A 27089-nucleotide genomic window follows, 5' to 3' on the forward strand; every position below is an offset into this window, starting at 1 on the left:
ATAAACTTTATATTTTATGCATCACCATAAAAAAGCCTAGTGGATATTTTTTCTTTGTTCAAAGCTTAATCTGGCCTCACCTATTATTTCAAACCAGTTAAACCTAAAAAGGAAAAAAAATGAAGTGAGTTATCAGCTGTTAAAGTGTGCATACATTTTGGGGGGGACATAGGCTATACACACTGAATAATTTATAAAGGAAGTGTTTGTACTTCAACTGTGTTTTCCATCTTCCAATAGCACTTTAGGATGAAATTCCTTTGTTCAGAGCTTACGTGGCTGAAAAGAAACAACAGCTGAGCTCAGCTGTTAAAGTGTGTGTACATGCTTTTACCACTTGCAAAGTGCTGAAGGGAAAAAAGAGTCAACCACAAATCCTGCATCTGGCTGAACCTTTTCTTAAAAATGGGGTGAAATTAAGACATTCTCAGATAATTAAAAGGTGAGGGAGTTTGCTACCACTGGGCTTGCCATGCAAAGAAAGCTAAAGATTGAACAGAAGGACACTAGTTAGTCACTAGAAGCTATCTGAGAAGTACAGATCTCTGGTTAGAGTAAATACATTGGACACTTATAAAGGCTGTTACTACTGTTACTTAAGCTATAGACTCTCTAATCAAAAAATGAGATTGGAAGAATGGCTTAAAAAGATAAAAGAGAGTCATTTTAGATCCAAAGACACAAATAGATTGAAAGTGAAAGGATGGGCAAAGGTACTTCATATAAATAGTAACCAAAAGAGAGCAAAGGCGATTATACTGATATCACACAAAATAGACTTTAATGAAAGGTTATGATTCAGAAGGGGGCATTATCCTATCTAATAAAAGAGTAATATACAAATTGACCATCTCCAACACGCAAAGATGGCCGCCCCCATGTAGTCAAAGATGGCTGCTCCCATGTGGATGCAAGATGGTCGCCACAAGATGGTTGGCAGGGGAGGACAGTTGGAGGGACCAGGCCTGCATGGGAGGGCAGTTAGGGGCAATCGGGCCAGTAGGGGAGAGGTTAGGGGCAGTCAGGCAGACAGGTAGGCGAGCAGTTGGGAGCCAGCAGTCACAGACTGTGAGAAGGATGTCCGACTGCCGGTTTAGGCCTGGAGATCCCTTGAGAGGTCCCAGATTGGAGAGGTTGCAGACTGGGCTGAAGTACACCACCACCACCCAACCCTTCCCCACCCCCGCACAAATTTCATGCACCAGACCTCTAGTCTACACTAATAAAAGAGAAACATCCAAATTGTCTGTCTCCCTACTTTGTAGTCTCAGAGCTATAGTGAGCAGGAGGCTTGGATTGCCCCTGGTGACGGAGGAAGCCAAGCTTCCCACCTGCCCTGCCTTCACTCAAGGAGTGGCTAAAAAAATGGGGGGAGGGAGGGGACTGCTGGGGGTCTGGGTTGTCAGGGGCTTCACCAGCCTGAAAATAGCCCTCAGCCACTTACCCAGGCTAGCCATGCTCCCATGGAGTAAGAGTCCCCGCTGGGGGGCGTGACTAACCTGCAAACAGCCCTCAGCTCCTCACCTAGTCTGGCCACAGCCTCCAAGCAGGGACCCTCACCCCATGGGGGCATAGCTGGCCTGCAAACCATCACAGGCCCCTCACCCAGGCTGCCTAAGCCCAAAGGGAACCCCCACCCTGATCTGAGACACCCTTCAGGGCAAATCAGCCGGCCCCCACCCATGCACCAGGCCTTTTATCTATACTAATAAAAGGGTAATATGTTAATTAGACTGGGAGACCTGGAAAAAATCATGGTGACAGGGCCAAGGTAGAGGTGGTTAGAGGTGAAGACGGTAGGGCACTTGTGGGTAATCAGGTCAGTGGAAGGGGAGGTGTTGGGATTGATCAGGCTGGCGGGGAGGGCGCAGTTGGGGCTGAGCAGATCAGCAGGGGGGGCAGTTGGGGGTAAGCAGGCTGTCAGTGGAAGTCATTGGGGGTGATTGGGACAGCATGAGGGCAGTTTGGAGTGAGCAGGCCAGCAGGGGGGGCAGTCGGAGGTAAGCAGGCCAGTGGGGAGGAAAGATGGGGGCAAGCAGGCCACCGGGGGGGGGGGGCAGTTGGGGGCTAGCACACTGGCACAGGGGACAGTTGGGGGTGATCAGGCTGGCGAGGGGGCAGTTGGGGGTGAGCAGGTGACAGGCAGAGTAGTTAGGGGCAATCAGGCAGGCATGTGACCAGTTAGGAGCCAGCAGTCCCAGATATGAGAGGGAGGTCTGACTGCCAGTTTAGGCCCGATCCCTATAAACTGGCAGTAGGACATCCTTCGAGGGGTCCCAGATTGAAGAGGGTGCAGGCCAGGCTGAGGGACATCCCCCTCCCCATGCACAAATTTTGTGCACTGGGCCACTGGTATATTAATAAAGATTCAATATAGTAAGGAGGTGTAACACTTATAAACATTTTACATGTCTAATAGACCTTCAAAATATGGGAAAGAAAATTAGACAGAATTGAAGGGGAAAATAAACAATTGTCCAAAAATAGTTGGAAATTTTAATATCCCACTTTCAATAATGGGTAGAAAAACCAGACAGAAGTTTAAAAATGCATGACTTGACCACCACAATAAACCAGCTACATCTCAGAGCATACGGTGCACCCTGCTCACCAATGGTATGTGCTGTTGTCTCAAGTGCATGACGGACGTTTATGATGACTGATCACATTTTTATTTTAAACACATATTTTTTATTGATTTCAGAGAGGAAGGGAGAGGGAGAGAGAGATAAAACATCAATGAGAGAGAATCAATGATTGGCTGCCTCTTCCACACCCCCTATTGGGGATCAAGCCTGTAATCCAGGCATGTGCCCTTGACCTGAATCAAACCTAGGACCTTTCCGTCCATAGGTTGATGCTCTACCCACTGAGCCAAACCAGCTAGGGCAATAATAGCTTGTTAAATGTACTTTTGAAATGTTCAGACCAAAATAATCACTACCACATGAGTAATACATCTCGTTTTCCCTTAGCTGTGTAGAAGCTTTGGTGGATTTTCCTCCCTTTGGCTTTGGAAAGTTATTCTTTTCCCCTTTTTTTTATTAAGTTTACTAGGGTGACATTGGTTAATATGATCATAGAGGTTTCAGGTTTGGGTTCCCATGTTACAAGATTGTGTACTGCACTGTGTGCCCATCATCCGAAGTCAAATGAGAAGAGTGCTGTCTGCTCCATTAGTGTTCTGCAGGCCTACGATGGAGGCAGGCCCGCCTCCTTGGCTCCGGTGGTGGCCTTGTCCCTGAAGTCGTGGATCATGCATGGTAGCCTGGGCCATGCCCCTGGGCCTGGGTGGTGGCGGCCGTGCCAACCTCTGTGTCTCTTTCTGGCTTCTGGTGGATTAAATTCATTGGTGTTGTCTTCAGAACTTGTGTGCTTTTTGCAGTATAGACAGGCCTAGAATTTTCAAAATACTTAATTTCTGGTTCCTTTTTGTTTAAAAAGTTCTTAGATTCATCTCCTTCTGCTCATATTTTACATGTTAGTAAGGAGACCCCAGGCTGCACCTTCAACCCTTCGATCACGGAGTATCTCCTTTGCTAAATATGCAAGGTCGCTGCTCACAAGTTTTGCTTTCCACAAAGCCTGCAAGCACAATGCAGCCAGGATTTGGGCCTCTTTCTAAGAAGGATGGCCTTTCTTCTACTTTCCAATAATATGGTCTTCATTTCCACCTGTATCTGCTCCAGAATCCGTGCTAACAAGCATATTCCTGCTGACAGCTCCTTCAAGGCAGTCTAGGTGTTTTGTTTTATTTGTGTGTGTGTGTGTGTTTTACTTTATATCTTATTTTTTATTTTTTTAAATATATTTTATTGATTTTTTACAGAGAGGAAGGGAGAGAGATAGAGAGCTAGAAACGTTGATGAGAGAGAAACATCGACCAGCTGCCTCTTGCACACGCCCTACCGGGGATGTGCCCGCAACCAATGTACATGCCCTTGACCAGAATCAAACCTGGGACCTTTCAGTCCACAGACCGATGCTCTACCACTGAGCCAAACCGGTTTTGGCAGTCTAGGTGTTTTCTTACAAGAGCCTGTAACTCCTGCAGCCTTTAAATTCCAGAGCCAAAGCCACTTTTTTTTTTTTTTTAAATATATTTTATTGATTTTTTACAGAGAGGAAGGGAGAGAGATAGAGAGCCAGAAACATCGATGAGAAAGAGTCATCGACCAGCTGCCTCTTGCACACGCCCTACCGGGGATGTGCCCGCAACCAATGTACATGCCCTTGACCGGAATCGAACCTGGGACCCTTCAGTCCACAGGCCGACGCTCCATCCACTGAGCCAAACCGGTTTCGGCAAAGCCCCCTTTTTTTTTTTTTTTAAATATATTTTATTGATTTTTTTTACAGAGATGAAAAGAGAGGGATAGAGAGTTAGAAACATCGATGAGAGAGAATCATTGATCAGCTGCCTCTTGCACATCCCCTACTGGGGATGTGCCTGCAACCAAGGTACATGCCCTTGACCGGAATCGAACCCGGAACCTTTCAGTCCACAAGCTGACGCTCTATCCACTGAGCCAAACCGGTTTCGGCGAGCCAAAGCCACTTTTGCATTTTTACGTATTGTTATGGTTATGGTACCAAAATCTGTATTAATGATTGTTTTCCAGAGAAACAACCAGTAGGATATGTATGATTCATACGAGATCTGTGATAGGAATTGGCTCGCACACAAAGGTGGGCTGGCAGGCTGGAGTCCCAGAGGAGCCAGTGGACATGAAGTCTGGAGGCGGTCTGCTGGAGAGCCCCCGCTAGCTTGGGGAGGCCAGCCTTTTGTTCTGTTCACACCTTAACTGACTGAATGAGGCCCACCCACATGGAGGGTAATCTACTTATGCCAAAGTCACTATTCTCACCCAAATACACCTGCCAGGTTGACACAAAATTATCATTGCAGAATGAAATAGAGTTTAGGCGAGAGTAAAAGAGAATAGCAGGAATAGAGTTTTAAAAATTTTATGTGAAAATGAGTAGAAAGGTACAGTAGAAACACTGGTGAATGAAGGGGAAAGCTTTGCAAGATTTTAAGCCTGTGCTTTTGGGAATATGATTTTGTCATTAAGAGGAAACTCGGTAGAATCACTGGACTTCTTGAGCGTCGTTACTCAGTGATTTTTTTAAAAAATATATTTTATTGATTTTTTACAGAGAGGAAGAGAGAAGGATAGAGAGAGCTAGAAACATCGATGAGAGAGAATCATCAGTCAGCTGCCTCCTGCACACCCCTACTGGGGATGTGCCCGCAACCAAGGTACATGCCCTTGACCGGAATCGAACCCAGGACCCTTCAGTCCGCAGGCCGAAGCTCTATCCACTGAGCCAAACCGGTTTCGGATAGACAGTGATTTTTCATTCCTGTCTATGTGTAGAATCATTTGGGGGATTAGAAGTCTCTGTCCAGGTGGCATTATATAACAAATCAGCTCTCTGGAGGTGTTTTTTGACCTCTCCAGGAGATTGCAGTGTGCATCCGAACTTGAGGACCACTGTTTAGGGAGGCAGGCCCACCCCTCGCAACATAATGCTGGAGTTCAGGAGACCAGGTCTGATCGGCTTGTTTCCCGTCCTAGCTGGCCTTGGACGAACGGGCACCCTGATAGCCTGCTACATCATGAAGCATTACAGGATGACGGCAGCCGAGGCCATCGCCTGGATCCGAATCTGCAGGCCTGGCTCCGTGATTGGGCCGCAGCAACAGTTCTTGATGACGTAAGTAGTTGGAAAGCTCTGGTGATGCCTAGGGAACGCTTGGGTCTGGATACTGATTGGAAGTAGACTTCTTAGTCTCCTTAAGGACAAGTGGTCTTGGAGGAGGAAGTTGTTCATTTGTCACTTTCTCAAAGGTGTATTTTGATGCTATTTAATGCTCTGACAGGAAACAGTCAAGCCTTTGGTTGGAAGGAGACCATTTCCGTCAAAAGTTAAGGGGTCAGGAGAATAGCAGACACAAAGCCGCTGTCTCAAAGCTCCTCGTGGCTGTGGATGACTTTTCACTCCATGGGGCCGAGAAACACACCAAGCAAAAGCCCGAACTGGTAATCGAACCATCCTCATCACTCTGTTGGTATTGCTTTAGATGCTGCTGAGAACCTTTTAGGGCACGGAGGAAATTGCAGATCAAAGTAATAAAGCACATTTTGAGGGATGATTGTCACACATTTTTTATACTTAGTGTCCTCTTTAGGAACTTTTTGCTCAAAATAGTTAGAACAAGGTTATGTGTCCCTGACACTGGAGTTCTCACACACTGGGCACTGGTGGGAGGGGATGTGAAGGAAGCGCTGTAGGTGGCCCTAGGGACCCCCCTTCCCGACACCTTGCCCATTTGTGACAGCTGACCTAGGGGACTGGTCGTTCTCAAGTGGGGGACTTTAGAGAACCAAGAGTTTAGGGGTAGCTGCGCTGAATTAAGTGATGGTAAGTAGATGGTGAAATTTAAAAAGTGTGTTTTCAATATTGAAAGCCCATTATGCTCTTCACTGTCAGTGTTTTATAGCAGGAGCACTGTTAGCTTCTGTGTCTGTGGACGTGAAGGTTGGGTGTCGTGCAGCGTGACCTGTAGCTTTATTTCCAAAGCAGCAGCTATTGTAGAGTTCAGCCGGAAGCTGCCGTGCATGCCTCAGGGATAAGCGTAGCTGCTCTGCTTTGCTGCGTGAGCCAATGCAGCCTGGGTAGCTGGCTCAGTGTGTTTTTACTTGTACAGTACAGCGATGACGACGAAAGCTACAGCGTGACGCAAGGAGATAGACTCCGGGCCCTGAAAAGCAGAAGGCAGCCAAAAAAGAGTGCTGTGCCCCTCACGTGAGTCCGGGTTCCTGGGGGGGGGGGGGGGGGGGGGGGGCTGATGTTCTTGCGTGTGCGTCTGAGGCCCTTCATGAGCTTTTTTTTTTTTTTTTTTTTTTTTTTTTTTTTTTTTTTTTTTTTTTAGTATTTCCTCCATAGTTGCATGTCCCTTGGGCCACTTTGACATGATTCTAACTTATTTTAATCGAGTTATTTTAAATAGCTACGAAGCTCCAGGCTGTCCTCTGTTTATCTCCGTCTCCATCCTAACCCTCTAGGCCATGTATAGGAAAGCATTTAGGAATGCTTTTCCTCTGGAATAATCTCTGGACATCCTCAGAGGTGTCACATCAGATATAAGCCACAGAACAATAGATTTGTCCATAATTACTAAAAATGGTGAGTATCTTTAGACTCACTACTATGTTCCAGGCAATCTCTTTTAATATGGTAGAATTGAATTGGTGGTGACATGGTGGCTTAATGTCATCATATTACTTTAGGGCAACAATAGATTAAACTATATGTTTTATTTAACTTTTTTGTGTGAGGAATTATATTCAAGTTTCAGAAGGTTTAGCATGGGAATAGGAAGTATTAGAGTCAGTGAATGTGTGTTTGTCCACTTGTTGCTTGTGTAACTAGTAGTTAGGATAAAATTTCACAGAGCATCCAGTATGGTTTAAAAAAAAAGTAGAATAAAAACTTAGCATCATACTTTTTTCCTAGGATATTCTCTCTTTCTTTTTTTTTTTTTTTTTAATCCTTAACTGAAGATAGGGTTATTTATTGAATCGAAAGAGAGAGAAAGGAAAGGAGGGAGGTGACAGAGAGAGGTCAATGTGAGGAACATTAGTTGGTGGCCTCCTGTGTGCATCCGGACCAGGAATTGAACCCGCAACTGTTTGGTGTAAAAGGAGATGCACTGGCCAGGGATGTGGGTATTCTTCAGTAGATCTCCCACCTGTGACGCTGGATTTCTCCCTCCGATGACCTCTCCTCGTATGGGGCACCCAGTTTCCAGCCCTCTGCCCCTATTCTGTGGCAGGCATAGGCCAGTTACTCAGTAAGCATCATGTAATATGGTGCACAAGAAGCTAATGACATAGTAAATGTTCATGGCAGGGAAGAGCAAGCCTGTTTTTCATTAAAAATGGTTCTTTCGCCCTCACTGGTTTTGCTCAGTGGATAGAGTGTTGGCCTGCGGACTGAAAGGTCCCAGGTTAGATTCCGGTCAAGGGCATGTACCGTGGCTGCGGGCACATCCCCAGTGGGAGGTGTGCAGGAGGCAGCTGATCGATGTTTCTAACTCTCTATCCCTCTCCCTTTCTCTCGCTAAAAATTCAGTAAAATATTTTTTTTTCCAAAAATGGTTCTTCCCTGATATCTCCTATTAATCTTAACTTCTCAAGTAGAATCGCACCTAAGGCACGTGCTGTGGTGGGCCTCTGCCTCAGAGCGTCCTTCAAGACCCAAGAGAAGAGTAGAGTTTTCCAATAGAAAGTGCTGTGTGAGTGGAGGGCATCGCGTTGAACATAGGCCCCATCTAAGCATTATCTTTGCAATGGGGTGTGCATCAACTAGAATGCTTTAATACTGGTGCATTTTACGTAATTTTGCCAAGTGCCATTTTTAATTTCATTAAAAGTCTTTATTTAAAGCTTTATGGGTTATTTAGAAACATTATAGTCCCTCCAAGTAATTATTCTTAAGCCAATTTTAGACATGATGGAGGCAACAGGCGGAGCCCAACGCAGAGCCTGTCAGATGTCAGTGTGCACGAGTCTCCTGGGGAGCTGGGACTCGCAGGGCGTGCAGCCGACCTGCGGGTCCTCATTCCAGCAAGCTTCCAGGCGCCATGCCGTTGTCCAGGGAAGCCCTAGGAAAGGGAGATTGCGTGGGCTGCTTTTCACCGGGCCCAGGTTTTTTGTATTGCTTTATTTCTCAACAGCTTATTGCCTTCTCCAGCTGCAATGACAGTTCTGCTTAGTCCGACCTTTTTGTTAAATAGGGCTTTTAAGAAATTTTCTGCCACTGAGCCTGCTTCTTGGTGAAGGTTTCCTAGAGTTCAGCTCACTCTTTTCCAGAACAGTCGAGGCCATACTGTCTCTCGTAGCTGATGGGTTTGTGTAAAATACAACAGTAAATGAAGACTGGCATCCTAAATGTGTCGGACCCAGAAGGTGACACTAGGTGCCATTCCTCTCCCCTTGGTGTTTGAGGTCTGGGGGCGAAAGCTGATGGTGCTCAGTGATGGTGAATGACGGAACTGGCCTGGGTGGGCTGGGGGAGCCAGCCTCAAGGTTTTGTTACCCAGTTACACCCCCACCCCACCCCAAAGCCAATATAGGACCCTGGCCCTTTGCTCTGAAGCACTCTTGGTATAAATTAAAACCAAGTAAAATGGTAAAAGTTATAAATGTTACTAAAGAAACTAGTTCAGGATCCTCTTTAGTTATAACCCAAAAATAATAGAACAGCCTCTCCACACACAGAGATGACGGGCTTGTAGGCCACACTTTCGAAGGAAAAGGCCGAAGCCCCCATGTGTGAGCAGGCCCTGGGATGTTAGGTCAGTGTCAGCACCTTCCCTCCCGGCAACAGCCTGCCTGCTCACCCTGTCCTGCTCTTTGAAACCCTCTCTGCTATTAAAATCATCTCCTTTTTGCTCTGATTTGTAGCTCTCTTGACTCTAGAAAAGGAGATCAATTGGAGATTTTCTTTTCCTCCCAAGTCTTTGTTGTTATTTTAGAAAGAAAAGTCCCCTGAGAGTTTTCAATAACATTTTAGATTGAGAAACCTGAATTTTATCCCCACCTCCCGACCGTGGGCAAGTTATTTTTCTTTGTGTTGGCGCTTAAATCCAAATGAAAATACTCATCATAAGGAAAGCTAGTGAGAAGCATGTAATTCTTAAGAGAAATTTATGGTACGTAAAATACCATCCCATTTACCGGTTTCTATTTTATAGTCAATATTCGGGGAAAGTGAAAGTCATTAGAAATTGTAAAATAGTCATTTTCTCAGAAAGCTATGTGATCCTGCCCACCGTGAAGACAGTAGATCATGTAGCCCCATGACCTGGAGGCCATCATCAGGCGTGATGGCAGGTACGTGACTGACTGTGCTCACATAGATTTCGTAGATTTGATAACCCCCCATGCTGCCTATTTCTGCATACTGATCCTTTCTGCTAGTTTGCTGTGGTTAAATGAGATGCTTCATGAGGAGGGGAAATGTATCCTACACAGGACTATGCAAATTACAGATCCAATTAGCCTTGAAAGGCCTTAAACGCCCCCTTAGCGGTACAGTGTTGACGGTGAGTTTTTCATCACTGGAAAATAATTCATATGCCAGGAGCTTCGTTAGAGGAACAAGGTGTATTCTGCAGACACCTGGGTATTCAATAACTGTTAAGTCAGTAACTGGAAGGGAGCATTGGGTTGGTAGGGTTCGGTAGCGCTCCAAAGTCATTTATTACATTCTGTAACTGTTAAGCCCCTGTAATCTTAACATGCAGCAGGTTTTGTTGGTTTTGTTTTTCTTTGCTGGCAGGAGTAAATGAGAGAATAGATTTGGGTTCACACCCACATAGGATGCCTGGGCCTGGCACCTAGCATTCAATGATAAGGTGACAGACATTGAGGAAGATGTCTGGGCAGTCTTCATCGTTGGTGCCCAATAGTTTGCACAAAGCAAATACTCTATGGCAGCGTTTTTCAACCGCTGTTCCGCGGCACACTAGTGTGCCATGAGATGTTGCCTGGTGTGCCGTAGGTGCAGACAAGACAAGAATTTTATAATTTTTCACTATTTTGTTTACTTAATATTTCATAATAAAGTAATTATAAAATACTTTCTTTGTGTTTATTTGATTCCTATTCAAGAGAATTACTTTATATTTAGTCAATATAGGCACAGAGTTAAATTTTTTAACATTTTCTAATGGTGGTGTGCCTCGTGATTTTTTTCATGAAACAAGTGTGCCTTTGCCCAAAAAAGGCTGAAAACACTGCCCTGTGGAGCCTCTTGTTATTGGTCACAGATGTGTCCAGGAGTCAGCACCCTCCCAACTGTGAGGAGGTCCCTTCTCACTGTGGGACGCCAGGCCAGGGGTTAAGAAACACCACACTGGAACCCAAGTTGGGTTGCATGAGGAAAACAACAAAGAAAATGTGTACAGTGCAGCAGGTCCTCCAATGGCGTCATTTTGTTAATAACACTGAGAAGATGCTGTAGGAAATTAACTGTTAATATCAATTAGTCTACAGTAAAATTGGTTTTGTCATATTATGTTTTGCATAAAGTTGCAGAATCTTCAATGATGTTACGTGAGAACTTACTGTATTAGTTCATGAGGATAATGGTCTTCATGTCACGTTGTGTGGGTTGCCTATACTTCTGCAATCTTTGTTTTCAGGACATGCACCTCCTGGAGGGTACAGAATATGGCTCCATTGGAGTGAGACCAGCCCACTGTGCTGTGTCTGCCTCTAACTGGGCCTCTGAGGGGATGGATGTCTGTTAGTTATCAGTCCCAACCTTTTTTTTTTTTTTGGTTGGTTTTGCCTCCTTTTCCCCTCTGAATTTCAACACTATAACAACAACTTTGATTTCTGTATCATACAATTAAATTAACATGGGGCAGTTATTGAACTAGAGATTGGACCTACTCTGTCCTTACCAAGTGTCAAGTCAGTTTAATACTGAAGACAGCATTTTGTTGTTGTTGTTAGTCCTTGCTCAATGATATTTTTTCATTGATTTTTAGAGAGAATGGAAGGGTGTAAGAGAGATAGAGAAAGAGGAACATCAATGTGAGAAAGACAAATCGATTTGTTGCCTCCCGCCCATGCCCCAACCAGGGTTGAGCCTGCAACTGAGGTACATGCCCTTGACCGGGAAACGCTTGACACACTAACCACTGGGCATGCCGGCCAGGGCAAGACAGCCTTTCCCCCAACATAATATAGCAAAACTCCATCCTTGTTTCCCACGCTTTCACATCATCACAGGGTGTCTAAAATTTACACATGGCTTTATTTATTTATTATTTTATTTATTTTGGCTTCTCAGTTTGAACATCTGTTCTTTCCCTTCACCCCTTTTCAGATGTTCCCTAGCTGTGCTGACCTCTGCACTGTGTAGTGTTGTCATCTGGTGGATTGTGTGTGACTACATTCTTCCCATCCTGCTATTCTGTCTCGATGGTTTAAGAGCACAGTAGCCATCGGACCCTTTGACAAATAGCTGCTGTGTAAGTGTCCCACCCATTTCTCTACTGTTCACTGCTGCCCTGTTTCCCATGATGCATGTTTTTGTCATTAGCAGCTCTTCTCGCTTTATTGATTTGCCTTTTTTCAAAGGTTCTTCTTCAAAAACTCCTCAACTCATGGTGAGGTGTCTGGGAAGGAGGCCCCTCACTATTCTTTTTACACAAGGGACATTAAAAACAACGCACTTTGATTATTTTGTTGTTGTTGTTGTTTAATGTTTTCTATGTATTTCAGAGAAAGGGAGAGGGAGAGATAGAAACAACATCCCCGAGGAGAGAGAAGCATCAGTAAGCTGCCTCCTGCACGGCCCCTTCTGGGGAGCAAGCCTGCACCCCGGGCATGTGTCCTGACCGGGAGTCGAACTGCAATCCTTGGTTCCTGAGTCGATGCTCAGCCATTGGCTTTGTTTTTACGTTGTGCTGACTATGAACAGATTTCTTGAAGTAGCAATTTAAAAAGACACCAAGCTAGCTTCTTTCCCTCTCAAATATATTTGGTTACTTGGGATGCTTTTCTTTCAATTAATAGTTTGTACAACTTTTCTCTAGATGTCTAGAGTAAACATTTTTAGTGTATCCTTTCCAGCTAGCAGAAGTAAGTTTCGCACTGATTTTATGCTCTTGTAAAGATCTGACTGTGCCACGTCCACAGCCTCTCGCTGCAGGCAGCTGCTTCCCAGCAAGTCTCTGTCTTGAGTCTGCGGAACTCTCTCCTCTCCCTCATTCCCCTGCCTGCCCCTTTCAGTCACGTGCAGTGTTCAGATCTGGATGTTGAAAGGAGGGAAGCAAAGAAGACGGGAGTCTTTTTCTATGTTTGTGTTTCTGCGTGACCAGCGCTGCTCCCGCCTTGCTCCTGCCTGCCTTCTTTCCCCAAAAGCAACCAAAACGCTGTAGGGTGATATGGACAGACTCTGTGTTCTCTGGACACCTTTCACCCGTAAACAGAGCCTTGTCAGAGAAGAGGCGTCTTTCCTGCAGAAGAACGGGCACGAGGCTCACCGGGGATCTCCAGCCCAGACCCAGCGCAGGCCCGGAGCGGCGCCCGGGTGGCTGCCGGGACCGCGCCTCTCACGGCTAGGCTGCCGTCCTTATTCTCTGACATTTTTTCTGTAGCTCATATTCAAGGATTTCTCTTCTTATTCCAACTTGGAGCTGGGAGTTTTATTAAGAAATGCAAAAGTTCTGCTAGGACTTCCTCCAAAGTAAAATTCCATGGCAACTACTGCCCGTGTTTTATGGTTTCATTGAGTGTCTTCAGATGGTGGAAAAGACTGTGAAACCTAACAGACGTCATGCTTTTCAAAATTAAGGAAAAGCTGCTTAACATGTTTCTATTGTGACATTTTCTTAAAATGTAATGTCACATTAAATACCAACTTGTTGCCTAGGCTGACCCTCTGTTTCCCATATAGATGGCCCTTTCCGATGGTTTTCCAGTGTGAAGCTGTTTTGAATAGATGAGCTCTGGTTGGGTGGAGGCGTTGCTAATAATACTTAGGTGCTTTTGAGTATGTCATTTTCCCAGGTAACTTAAATGGGCTCCATGGGCTCTTTTCTCTTTACCATCTAAGAAGGTGTAACGCTCGCCATTGCATTAGGACCACAGCAGAGTATTCATTTAGCCTGATTGATTAATTTGGAATTTACAGAAATCAAAGCGTTCAAAGGTAACAGTGGGGTAAACAAAAAGAATCCTCGTAGTTGTCTTTGAGGCCATTACTCATGGGCACAGCGGGGGCGCGCCTGGAGCTCTTGAGGCCCAGTACCCCCCCCCCCCCCCCCCCCCGGGTTGCTGCGTCAGACTCTTAGTGGGAAGATGCATGCGGAGTTGCAGGCCTGGCCCATCATTTGGGAAGCTCGTTTGGCATCTGGGTGACAGCCAGAGTTGAATGTTCAAAGCACTTTGTGGCTTGATAGTTTTTACTTTACAATATTCCTCAAGTTGCAGATGCTATGTCCACACTTGGGGAATATTGGGGCTCAGAAGACACCGCGGAGAAGAAAGGGAACTGCAGTGCGGGGCAGAGATGAAAGGCAGGCCTGAGGATTCTGCTGGGGGAGGTGGAAAGGAGAAGGTACATGCGCTGCCTAGTGCTCTGCAGGGTCACGTGATTGGTTTGCCAGGTGGCAACGCTTCCTTCTCGCTTACCTTGGCGGTCTGCCAGCTTATCCCCTGGCAAGGTGGTACTTAGTCACTATCACAGGTGACATTCAGTGCGGTTGCTGGTTTTTTTCCCACTTCGTGGTGCATAATCTACAGATGTAATAGCTGCTCTATTGTTGATGCAAACAACTGGGGACCTGAATCTTTATTAGTGTGACTAGTGCATTCTAAATGTCTAGCATGCGCTCTTTCCAAGTTCCACCTCAGTTATTGGTTATTAATATTATATTAATTCACATTAATTATTTACACTAATTTTATAGATTTAAAATTGGTAGACATTTTATAAAACAAAAAAATTTCCTGTTAGCCTAAAATTTGATTTAGCGGTAATTTCTTGTCTTGAATAGTATTGTTAATTTAAGAAATCAGGTCTTAAGTTTCCTAAGCAGGCAATTATTGGCCCTTGTTTTTCCTCATATTAATGACTTGACGGTGCGGTAGCTGTCCACTATGGGCTGTAAGTGGCCTCATTTGGAAAGGGGGGGTGGTATCTCAAAGCCAGCGGGAGCCTCGCTGCCTCTTGTAGAAGCGGAGGTAAACCGCCTTGTCACGAGGGTGAGCAGCCCTGGGCCTGGGCCTGGGCTCAGGAACCGCGGCGGGAGCACCCTTGGCTGGTTTTTGTTGTTTTATTTTTCCTTTGTGAAAAATTCTAGATTCACTTCTTTAACAGACACTACTAAATATCTCCCCCTCCTTCATATAATCAGAAAAAAAACTTTAAATAAATCCTTTTTTTTCAGGCATAGAATTCATGTGCCGGGGCATTAATCGCACAACTGTGTCTGCGTATGCCAGCACAGTCCACATTTAGGAAGAAAAACTTTATGAGAAGTCCTGAGTCCAGCATTGGCTCATTAGCGAGGATCAGTTTCCCTCACTGAGAAGGTGGGGTGGGGGGCTGTCTCATGAGACTTTCAGAAACCCTTGGTGCACAGCAGCCCGGTCAGCCCTGCCCCTCATGCCCAAACAGCTTGAAGGCCATGGGCCCCCAGACTTTCGCTCTGCTACAGTGCAGCCCCTTGTTTTTTAGGGATGGGAGCAAGCATTTTACTAAATATCGACGGTTGCATGCTTTGGGTAATACTAAGATTGTAGGAATTTACTAATCTAATTTATACTACATTTTAAGGATCTGGTGTGCTTAATCAACAACAAGTTAGTAACTCAGGCATAAGAGGTAGGACCACTAGTTTGTTGGAGTGGTTTCTTTTTTAAAAAACATATATGTGTTGTTTTTTTAAATTGACTTTAGAGAGAGAGAGAAAGGGAAAGAGAGGGGTAGAAATAATGATGAGAGAGGAACATTGATTGGCTGCCTTCTGCACGCCCCCCCTCCCCCTCTCAGGGGTAGAGCCTGCAACCTGGGCAAGTGCTCTCACCAGGAACTAGCGACCTCTTGGTTCATGGGCCAATGCTCAACCATGGAGCCACACCGGCCGGGCTGGTATGGTTTCTTTTTACTCTTAAGAGCTGAGTTCAAGTCTGCTGTTATTGGCTGTGATATCTGTATGTTTGCATATGCGATCAGGAAGCTTTTTCAAGCCAGTGTTTCTCTTAGAAATCACCTTGAGTACTTTTTCTAAATGTGAGTGAGGCATACATTTGAGCATTTCAGTCTCTTGAAGAAAAGGAATGTGTGTAAAACGTTTTGATGTTTTCCCTGTGACAGTTGAGTAGGAATATAAAAACACCCTCCACTTGCACGTAGGCTGGATCTCAAGGAGTTCTGATTCATGAATTTACCTCGGCATAATTTACTCCCCAGCATCGCTTCCTGGAGTTTTCATAGTTTAATTAAATCAAGTATCACAAAATTCAAGCAGTTCCACTTTCTTATTAATGGTACTTGGTGATTCAGTAAGTAGTTGTAATCCAAACAAAACTCACATTTTACTTGAACATGGTTTTAAAATTTGAAGTCTTATATGAAATTGGTATTGATTCAGGGTTTATTGCCCTTACTCTCAGCTCTGAGGAGTGAATATTATCTAGATATTTATATTCATGTTCTATAGAATTTGGGGGATTTAAATGGCTTCTTGTTTTCATGACAGGAATTCTGAGGACTTCCTTTTACTTAGGACACAGACATTTGCTTTGCTGGTTGATTCTTTGGTGTGAGGATTGTTGGAATACCAGGTCATTCGTTTTCCAAAGACACAGACTCTTTATCTTTTGTGTAACTAACCTTCGTAAGGAAATGAGGTGCTTCATTTCAAAAGACCTCAATATCAAAATGTGTTTGTGGGAAATCCTACCAGTTCTCCATCAGATCATTTGTATTCAAGTGCAAAAATGCCTTCCTGGGTCAAATATTTGAAAGTTGTTTCAGTGATATAATCTTATTTTTTCCAACTGTTTTCAGAGTAATTCTTCAGTCCAGTGTTCAGAGCTGTAAAACATCTGAACCTAACGTTTCTGGCAGTGCAGGCATTGCTAAGAGAGCCACCAGATCTGCTTCAAGGAAAGGCAGTTTTAAAAGGTGAGAAAAGAACCCTACTCTTCCGAAAAGTTCACGCATTGCTTCCCGTTCACCTTCCGGGAGACAGGGATGCAGGCCCAGGCAGGGTCCCTGTGACGGGAAGTGATCAAATGTGTTTGATGTGTTGGTCATCGAAGGGAATCTGGGCCCTTTTAATGCAGCATTTTGTTTAGTTTCGTTTTTCAAAACCGATGTTCAGCCCTGAAAATGTGGCCTCTGGGTCGGAGAGTGGGCAAGTTGCGCCTGATGTAAGTCCTCAATTAAGAATTCCCAGTTCTCTGCCCGGACTCGGGGCCCGCTCTGTGCAGATGCCGCGGGGAGCTTGCTGCGAGTAAGGGTGGCGATGGATACACGAACTTCCGTGGGACTGCGATTCCGCGGGACTCGGACTCAGTCCACAGCCAGCGGCTCCTCCTCTCCCTCTGAGCCCAGCGTCTTCCCTTCATCGCTGACAGGGAGGGGCATGTTCTGAGACCGGTCTGTTATCACTGCTGCCCAGGAGCTCTGTCGTGGCCTGCGGGCAGACCTCTTGTTCCGAAGGAATCTAGGAGAGGTCCCTCCGGGAGGAGCAGGCAGCCCAGGGCGCCCTCCCCGCTGAGCCGCGCTTGTTTTTGATGGGAGGATGGTGAAGGAATTAATACATTTGTATAATCTGATTTAGTACAGAATAGTCTGAGCTGAGACTATTCTTTCCTCAAACAGCAATATGAAAAGAATAGACACGGGTCAGAGCTCACCCGCACCCTGAGGCGCAGCGCCCGCGGCCGGAGCTCCTCCTGCAGGTGGTGGTGGCCGCGCCGTCCCCTCCGCAGGCGCTGGGCCTGGTCCCACGCTCTGTCCTGTTTAGTTCTGTTCTGTTCTCAGAGTTCCGGAGGAAGACTCCCCTCGCGCACCGCCCCTGCCACGGCTCTCTTGCCTTTGACAGTTTACTGAGTCTCCACAGCTCGGGGATTTCCCACAGACATGTGGAAAGAGCGAATATCTGACAGTGAAAAGTATGGCTGTGGTCAGACGCATTTGCCAGCAGAGAAGACCCCGATGTGCCTCGTGTCCGTGCGGGGAGGCCACCTCCCCTCGGTCCTGTGTGCCCGCTCTGCGCCGGCCCGGGCCAGGCTCTGTGCTCCCTCCTCACCCCCTCCTGAGCGCTCTGCACCTCCCGCTTCCTGCCAGAGCTAGACACCACCTAATGTCGCTCTTCAGTCCGGTGAGGAGTGGTCCGTTCTCAGTGGCCCCACTGACTCGCTGGAGGGTCTGGAGCAGGCCGCCCCCCTGCCCTTCAGTCCCCGGCTGCGCCCCTCGCCCGCTGTGCGTGCTTCTAGCAGCTTACGCTCTTTCTACGGCAGTCTCTTTTCTTTTTTTTTAATCATAACTTTATCCATTTTCTAAGAGAACTGCATATGCAAAAGGGGTTTCTATTCCAGGTTTCATCCTTGGGGACCATCACTTTCTGCTCCACCTGCCAAACCTACCCAACGCTCATTGCCGGGGACCCTGCGCCCAGTCACCTGCTGCGAGGGCTCCCTCGGCCCCCGACACGCGCTCTTCCCCCCTTCATGCGGAGGAGCTGCGTTAGGGCTGCTGTTTTCTTTTTGGCCTAAGTCGTCTCGTTTCTGATTCTTGCCGTCGTCACACCTGACCCGGCTTCTGGTCCGTGGGCGTCTCGGGCCTCAGTGACTGTTCACTGCTGGGCTTTCATTTCCATTATTCACATCATCTCCACACGTGCGTCCGTGAGGAAGGCCAGAATGTTCTATCTAAATATTCTTTTGTCTAAATGCTGGTGACCTCTGCCCTCTTAGGACATTAATCTCCCTTTGAAATTCCAGATCCGTTCCCACTTGAGCAGCCCTGGCCCTTTATCCTCAGGGCCGTGCTGCGGGTGTGCAGAGCTGCTCCGGATCAGATTGGTTTTTCTGACCCTGCCTTTCCGTTAGTTTTTCTCTGAAAGCTGCTGTTTAGGTGAAGGTAACAAATGGCGGAAGGAAACCCGGCAGGTAGCGTGAGGATGAATCAGGGCAGTGACTTACGGGCAGCCGGGGTGGTGTGGCCCCTGACGGCTGCACTGGGCTGAGCTGGGAGCCGCGTGCAGCGTCCGCCTTTCTGGGACCGAAGTCTGGCTCTGAAATAACCGAGTAACACTTCCTTATCTTTCCGTTCTTTCCGCTCTCCCCGCAGCCTGGTTCCTCAGAGGGAAAGAAGGAAAAGGAATGCTTTGCAGCAAATGCCCCTCGGGGCATTATGGTACTCTCATTGCCCGCTGCCTCTGCCCACCCCCCTTACTGTGTTTTCATTGTTTTGTTTTCCGTGTTGTTTTCTGCAGAACTGAACCTTTCTCTGCTTTGCCTTCCTCTCCTGCTTGTCTTTATGGTTGGTATCGTACTGTCATCCAAAATATTTGTCATTAAAGAATTATACAAATGTATACCTTTTAGCATGTTGATATTTTTTATTATGTTGCCTTCCTTGTCTTTACTAACTATCTGTGGGACACTAAAACCTTTGTGGTAAATCCTGTTCTTTCTCCCGTAGTCCCTCCATTTCGAGGACTAAGACAGTGTTGCGTTAAGTAAATCCTTTGACCAGAACTGGAGGAAGACTGGGGACAGCACTGCATCAGGACTTAGCACAATTAATTTGGAAACTAAACAAAATTGCAAACGCCTTAGCTGCTTTCCACCTAAGAAGCTTGTTCAGCGAAGAAACCGGCCCCCGGAGTGTGGTAGCTGCGCAGCGTGGGTACCAGTGGGACGCGAGGACCACCGGCTCTCCCTTGGCAGCCGCGTCCCCCGTGGAACAGCCGCTGTGCGCTCAGCCTCAGGTGTAGGCGCCGGAGCCGCGGTGGGGAGCGCGTCCCCGGGACTGGCCCGGACCGGTCTACGGAGGCCTTTCGCCGTTTATTTTCTGTTCGCCCTGCGCCCGAGTGTGCAGAGGTGGGCAGGCCTTGCCGAAACGGTACCCTGATCCGATTCCGTCTGGAGTGACCCTCTTCCCCGGAATGCTTGTCATACTGTGTGTGTAACGTCACCTGGTGAGCCCGAGCCGCTCGGTTCCACCAGAGGGCTTATCCCGGGGCCTGGCAAGGGCGTGTGAGGCCCTGCGGGGACCTCCCCGCTGAGGGTGCCGCCGGGGGAGCTGGCTCCGGAGCACGCTGATCGTGCCTGTGGCGGTATTAGGGCCTGAAGGGCTCCAAGGCTGCCCGCTGTGCAGCTGCCTTGTCATGCCTTCGGGGCATGAAAAACCACATGTCAGTGTTCCTCCTCAGAAGGGGATCCCAGATACCGGGCTTTAAAACACTCGCTGTTTTATGAGGGTCTTTCTCGGTAGCATATGGACTTCTTGTCACATGATCGGCCAAGGCCCTTCCCACACCCTTTGATTTCACATCTGGATTTCAGTTTGTGCTAAGACACTCACTGTGGCCTTCAGTTAGGGATCAACTCTTTGCAGAGTGCCTTCTCCCCCGCCCCGCAGCAGCACAGCGGAATCTGATGTAAAGCAATCACACACACACACAAACCAGTTTATTTGCTGCTAAAATATAAATACTGTCCAAAATAAGAGAATATTTTTCAAAATATTTAGAAGTGAATGGTTTTAGTTCCTGTTAGCCAATGTCGGCCTGCCCTGGTTTGGGGAAGGGGGAGATACAGTACTGAAAGGCAGAACGCCTTCCCGTTGCAAGATGAAAGAGGCAGGTCAGTAGGCAGCTCCATTCTGTAAGCTGCCTTTTAAACAAAACTCGGAGGACTGAAGAGTGGGTGGTAGAAACAGAGTAAAGTCTGCGATTGCAGAAGTAACCGGAAGGCCTTCGCTGTGTTTGGCATTTCCTCTCGGAAATTGGGGGGAGCGCTAGCTTTGAGGGGATGTGGAGTGGAAGGTGCCGTTGTTTTGGCCAAACAAGCAGTTCTTCCCCACTGGGCGCTGTGGGGGCCCTCACGCCCGCCGCTCTTACACTCTAGGGGACTAGATCTCAGAAAATCGGAGGGCTTTTGCCCCTGAAGTTCATAGACAGACGAGCTCTGGGTGGGAGCCGGCTTCTCAGTGAGCTCTGGGTGGGAGAGCAGCATCCCACCGCCGCATTGTGCTGGGGGCGACCCGAGGTTTCACCGCGCCCAGCACAGCATTGCATCCTCAGCGCAGCTCTGCGTCCCTCCACACCTAACGGCCATCCTCCGCTGAGCAGTCCAGGCAGCTGTGGAAACCACTTCCTCCCGAGCCCACCTGGCTGGGCCTCTGGTTACTTCACAGCAGTCCGTGTGCTGTCCCCTCAGAGGAAGCCCTGTGGTGTCGAGGCCAAGAGTGAAAACTGGGCGTCAGTGCCAACCTCAGTGCTTTTTATTTTACTAATTGCCTTTTTGTGTTGGCTGCTCACATTTCCAGCTCGAACTGCTATCCCCGTGGCTCTTTCTAAAAATCCTTGTGTTTAACAGGCTTGCTCCTGAAATTAGTCTTAGGAAATGAGTGATTTGGGACACAAAGGACCCAGCACCGGTGTTAAACTTCCGAGGGCCATGTCGAGAAGCCAGGAAGCTTCTGGGTAGGACTGATGGGAAGTTCTTGCTGTGAATCAGAGTGGAGTCTCCAACCCGCCCCAACCGAACCGTCAGCGCACCCAGAACCTCCGAGGCCTTTTCGGGCCCTGGTTCCAGGAGACCTCGTCGCTGTGGAATATGAAACAGCTTGTCAGCTGGAGAGACTCCTTTCACTTAAGAGCCTTAAATAGCTTTGAAAGTACACCCAAAAGTTTTCATTGGAATTGAAAGCAGAAATGAATATTTTTAGGTGCCCTTAAAGCTTTCTGGGACAAAAGTCTGGGGCAGTCCAAAGGAAGGGGTCTGCAAAACTGGGCCCCAGCAGTGCAGGCAGACTTCTCTTTTGTTTTCAAGGAGAGCTAAATGGCACCCGAGGCCCACTGCTCCTCTCCTCTCCAGAACCTTCTGTTCAAACTGAGCCCCTCGGCCTGTCACCCGCCCACTTCCTGCCCCGCCCTCCTCCCTCTCCCAGGGGTGACTTCTACCTCCTCCCTGGGCCCAGACCGGTTGCAGAGGCGGTGCACACCCCGTGCTCTGACAAGAGGCTTCCTGTGGGCGCGGCCCCTGGCTGGCCCTGCGGGCCAGTCCTCTGCCTGAGTCACTGGGCGCTCCTGTGATGTTTGTCCTAAAAGGAGCTTCGCTGCTTCTCTCCACGCGTTTTAAACAGTAATTCTTGTATTTGGGAAGCCGTGTTCATCAAAAACAACTTCAGACAACTCTCATCCCTTACTGGTCACCGCCCCGAAGGCGGCCCGCGGGGCTGGCGGCTGCTCCCCCCACGTCCGCTCCTCCGGGGTGCGGGGCCTTACCTCCTCCACCGCCTCAGTGTCAGCAGGTAGCTCATCTGCGTAGAGCACTGCGGTTTTATAGTAATAATTTGCATACTTTTATCTAACCTGCACTCATGTACAGATTATTAAAAGTTTTAAAATGTAACTGATTAATCAGTACTGGGTCAATCATTGTCTTGATTTTTTTAATTAAAATGTATATTTCTAACCACATTTTATAAAGCTGAGAGAACTGGTTGAATGAATGTTTATTTTCCTGAAGGTATTTTTTAAGATACAGCTTCATAATGGCGTGTGAACTTTGCATATCTATGTAGTTTGATATGTATTGTTGCGTTTGAAATATCATGTGTATTGTAACTGGTTTTATACAAAATATTGAAGAGTGGAAATGGTATAATTATAATCGTGTAATTAAAAGTATTAATCAAATAATCTTTAGATTGATTGTTCGCTTACTGACATTCTGAGTTGGAGGAGTATTGTGACTGTCAGTCTTCGTCCACCGGGGCTGTGACAGCAAAACACCCCCTCCCACACACACACACACACACACACACACATACACACACATATATATATACACACATACACACACACACTCACACACACTCACACACACACACACATACACACACACATATATATACACACACACACATATATATACACACACACACTCACACACATACACACACACACACACACACGCCGGGCTGCTGGCTCGGGGCCGGAGGCTTCCCGATGCCTCTCTGTGTGGCCCTTTCTCCGTGCGCTCGTCCCTGCGGTCCTCTGTCTGTCTTGCTCTCTCCCGACACCATCCTAATGGCCTCCTTTTAATATCGTCACCTTTTAAAGGCCTTGTCTCCAAACAGCCCTGTCCTGAGGTATGGGGTTAGGGCTTCCATTTAGGACCGGGGAATATTGTCTGGCCCATCACCTTCCCCAGAGAAGACAGTGGGCACGTGAGGGGTCACTCGGCACACACCCTCACCCACTCCGAGGACGCAAAGGTTTCCCTTCCCAGACACGAAGATGCATCCATCAGACGGCGGGTCTTACTGGCCAGAGGCGGGAGCCCCTTCGTCGTCTGCAGGCTCGGGACCCGAGTGCTGGGCGAGAGGCAGGGCCGGTGCCCGCACGCCCTGTGCCATTCGGTGCGGACGGCCTTCCCTCGCCGTGGTCACGGCGGCCTCGTGCCCAGCTGCCTGAGCTTGTCCTGAAGGAGGTGCTGTCCAGCTCCCTGGGGACGGGGCTTTGCTTCATGCTGGGATGTGAGTTTTCAGAGCACAAACCAAAGGGACCTGCCTTCTCACCGTCACGCAGACGCCTGCCACCAGAGGGATTTGCGGGCTCTGCCCTCCCTTGAGAGCTATAATGCCCACCCGCTCCCTCGTGACTGACCTGGAGGCCAGTGCTGGGCGTGTGCCATCCGGTGACTGACCAGCTTGGTCAGCTGGCGTGGGCCCAGCAGCTCGAAGTCCGAGGCGGCGGGGGGAAGGGGCAGGTGTGGTGGCAAGGCCCCTGCCTGGCTATGGATGGAACCGCAAGGCGCGCTGTTTCTCCTCGGAGCAGCCCCTGGGCTGCAGGAACTTGCTTCCCTGTGTCGTCAGCCACACTGCCCAGAGCATGGACAATCTGCTAAAACCCCTCTTACTCCACTCGCATGGGGTGGGAATAAAGAGTTCCTATTCTAACAGTAAGTACGAGTATTAAATGAGATAACACAGGCAACACACTCAAAACAGTGCCTGGCACACAGCTTCCAATAAGTTTCTTATATTTAAGATAATTTTCTCCAGGTGACCAGGTAAAGGCTGACTTTAATAGCAGTCCTTCGGACCTGATACTTTTGGTACCTGCAGTTTAGTTTGTGTGTTAAAAGAGGTAAAACTATTGACTCTTGCCCTATCAGGTTTGGCTCAGTGGTTGGAGCATTGGCCTGTGCGTCCTGGGTTTGATTCCAGGTCAAGGGCACGGACCTAGGTTGCAGGCTCCTCCCCAGCTGGGGCCCAGGTCTGGGCTCGTACAGGAAGGCAAGCAATTAATGTGTCTCTCATCAATAGTCCTGTCCTGTCTTTTTCCTTCTCTCTTCCGTTCTCTCTAAAAATCAATGGAAAAATATCCTCAGGTGAGGATTGAAAAAAGAATACAAAACAGAACAACAAACTTGACTCTTGCAGGGAGAAACTCCCGCATGAAGGTGAGTAGAGGGCAGCCCAGAGGCTGGGCAGCGGCATGCCCGAGAACCAAGGCCCCCTCCCGAGCCTCGCGCCTACCGAGTGCTTGGACTGGAAGAGGCAGCGTGTGCATCCCACAGCAAGCTCTGCCCTGGTCTGGCCGCGGACCCTCCGCCCGCCGCCTGCCCTCGCTGCTCATCTGTAAAACCGGGCTAGTAAAGGCACAGGGTTTGGATTGAGAGATCGGAGAGCGTGGACGCCTCTGCTGGGGCCCGGTGCCAGCCTGTGTGTGAGCCCGGGACTGCGCTTCCTCTCCGTGAGCGCGGCTCCCAGGCTAATGCCACGGCTTCGGAAGTCATTCTCAGCCAAGTTGGCCACGTGGTGCTTCCCAGCGCGTTGCGATGGCAACACTGCAGGACCACCCCGCCCTGGGAACTCTTCCTGGGTGACCCTGGGTGGTCATGGGAGATCCAGGGGATAAGTTCCTTCAGAAGCTATTTCTAGGTCAAGAATATGCAAAATTGTAAAGTTTTTATGTTCATCACCTCGAAAAGCAGCGTGGATTCTGGACCCAGACTGCCTCTTACTGTGTTCTTGGAGCCATGATGATAGCATCTAATATATTTGTATGAGGATTAAATGAGTTCATGTTTGTTCATTAGAACAAGTGCCTGGCCCATTACTAAGAGCCATGTACATATTTAATTAAAAAATAAAAACACCTCTTTAATGCTGTCCAAGAGGACTGTGGCCATGCACAGCCCTCCCCTCCCAGGCCCCTCCGTCCCCCCGCCGAGCAGTCGTCAGGGCTGAGCTGGTCATGAACAGCAGGATGCGCTGCCAGTGTCACTTCCCACTACAGAGCCCTGTCTTCGAGCTGCCCCATAATGCAGGTTTGGGCCTTTGTGTTTTGAGGGGTTGGCACAGTATGTCCCTATTGAGTCTCGCCATCTCTCCCAGCTTCTGGGGTGCTGGCCAGCCCCCTCCCCTGCCTCTAACTGCGTCTCCTGTCTTTGTTAGCAAGTCTGCCTGGCCTCGCCGTGCTTCTGGATGACACGAGCTCCTCCCACACAGCGCTGTCCAGGTAAGGAGGCCTCCCACTGGCACGCAGGCTGGTGGCCACCAGGGCTGGCCTTGACCCCTCTGTTCTCAGAATGCCCAGACACACCTGCAGGGGAAGAGGCTTTGCGTGGGAGCAGAGAGGGGGCGGGGCTTTGTTCCACTTGGAGGACAGTGGCTCTTCCCGCCAAGCTTCCCTGAGGAACGCGGGACCGCGTGGAAAACGCACCCTCCCCACGCCGCTACCCAATGCCAGCCGTGCCCCAGCCATTGGGCAGTCCACCCCCCTTCCCCGACACACACACACACACACACACACACACACACACACACACACACACGCTCAGCCGCTGTCAGGCTGGGAGCTGCTGAGGGCCCTCCAGCACCGCTCCTGGGCAGCACCGGCTCATGGGGCAGTGTCCTCTCCGCCCTGGGCTGGGCAGAGGCGGGGCTGGCACTGCCTTGCACCACGTGTACTCGGCCTCACACCTGCCTTACGGTTAACCAGGGAGCTTAGTGCATGCCCCCGGGGTCTTCTCTCCAGCTGGCATGATCCAGTCCCCGCCACTCAGCAACGCCCGAGCCGGTGCTATGAATACAGCCACCTCCTCCCTCCCCAGCGACGGCCGGCCGGCCCGGGCTGGACACTTCCTGGACCGGCTGTTCGTCTGGCTGGGGCTCCGCAGGGCCTAGGCCTCCGGAGCGGGTCTGTGCTGGACGGCGGCGCTCACCAGCGGCATTCTCTCCCGGGGCCAGCTAAACCCATCTCCTCTGGCCCAGGCCTCGGCCTCAGCCAGCTTTCGCCTCGATCTGGCACTTGGTATTGAGGTTTCAGCCCAGGCGGCCTGGGGGACGGCCGGTGGGGAAGGCCAACAGGCCCCTCTCCGATCCAATCTCAAGCCCCGGAGACAGGGGCCCTGGCACTGACGGGAGCGGAAGTCCCTCTGTCTCCCCAGGAAAGTTCACGCAAAAACGGTGACATTCATAACAGGCCTTCAACGGCCTCACTGGCTGTCTGCGTCCACCCCATGGGATCTCCCACAGACTCGGGAAGGGCGCCCAGGAGGGGTGCCATAAAGGAACCTACTCGCGGCCACCCCCGGGCCCCTCCAGGCCCAGGGATCCCGGTCAGGGGAGGGGGGTTTAAAGGAGAAGCCATGCCTTCGCCCCAGAAACACCTGCCCCCAGGGCGGGTGGAGAGCCCAGCGGTCAGAAGGCAAGGGGGCCGAGTGCTGCCTGGGCTCCGGCGGCCGTCGGCAGGGCTGAAACCCCAGCTGCTCACACCACCAGGCGAGGCCCCGCCGGACAGGCCCACAGGGCAGGGACCAGCCCTCCAGGCGGTCAGGGTCACGCCTCCTCGGTGGAGTCTCTCAGCTGCATGTTCTGGGACACCCTCCCCCCCCACCCCCCCCCACCCACCCCCCCACCTCCGTCTGCAGTTGCTGCCCTGGCAGCCGGGGCCCAATGGGCCAGCGCTTCCCAGCCCCTCAGGCCCGTGTCCTGTGGGGTGAACCTGCCAGAAACATGGCCCGTCCGCGACAGCACATCCACACAGACCCCAGGATGGGGGGGGGGGGCACAGCACCCCCTCCTCCCCACCGCACAGGAGGGCCTTCCGGGCCGCGGCCTGGCCGATGCAGACAGGCCCAACAGGCTCAGCGCGGGGCTGGGGGGGGGGGACGGACGGAGGGACACTGCAGTGTTTGCACACCTCACACGTAGCGCTGTGGGCTTTGTAGCACGTGCTCTTCACAACCTGGGGCGGGGGAGGGGGGCTGTGTCCTAAAAGGCAGGTTTCACTCATC

General features: G+C 49.3%; 1 protein-coding gene across 17 annotated transcripts in view; it reads left to right on the forward strand.

Moving 5' to 3' along the window:
* Positions 1-25503, forward strand: part of CDC14B (cell division cycle 14B) — a 112110-nt gene extending 86607 nt beyond the window's left edge. For 5 of the 17 annotated variants that reach the window (XM_084898973.1, XM_084898974.1, XM_084898975.1 and 2 more), the window contains 6 exons: positions 5583-5721; positions 5888-6047; positions 6716-6813; positions 16606-16722; positions 18898-18963; positions 19252-22493. In XM_084898973.1, coding sequence (XP_084755099.1) covers positions 5583-5721; positions 5888-6047; positions 6716-6813; positions 16606-16722; positions 18898-18963; positions 19252-19288 — 617 coding nt within the window. In that variant the 3' untranslated portion in view covers positions 19289-22493. Of the gene's footprint in view, positions 1-5582; positions 5722-5887; positions 6048-6715; positions 6814-11910; positions 12056-16605; positions 16723-18548; positions 18964-19251; positions 22496-25245 lie in introns of those variants that run through there. The other 12 variants (XM_084898976.1, XM_084898977.1, XR_014796329.1 and 9 more) reach the window with 11 other exon arrangements.
* The last annotated feature ends 1586 nt before the right edge of the window (positions 25504-27089 follow it).

This window comes from Pipistrellus hanaki (assembly GCF_964339955.1).
Source record: "Pipistrellus hanaki genome assembly, chromosome: 11".
Taxonomy (NCBI): Eukaryota; Metazoa; Chordata; class Mammalia; order Chiroptera; family Vespertilionidae; genus Pipistrellus; species Pipistrellus hanaki.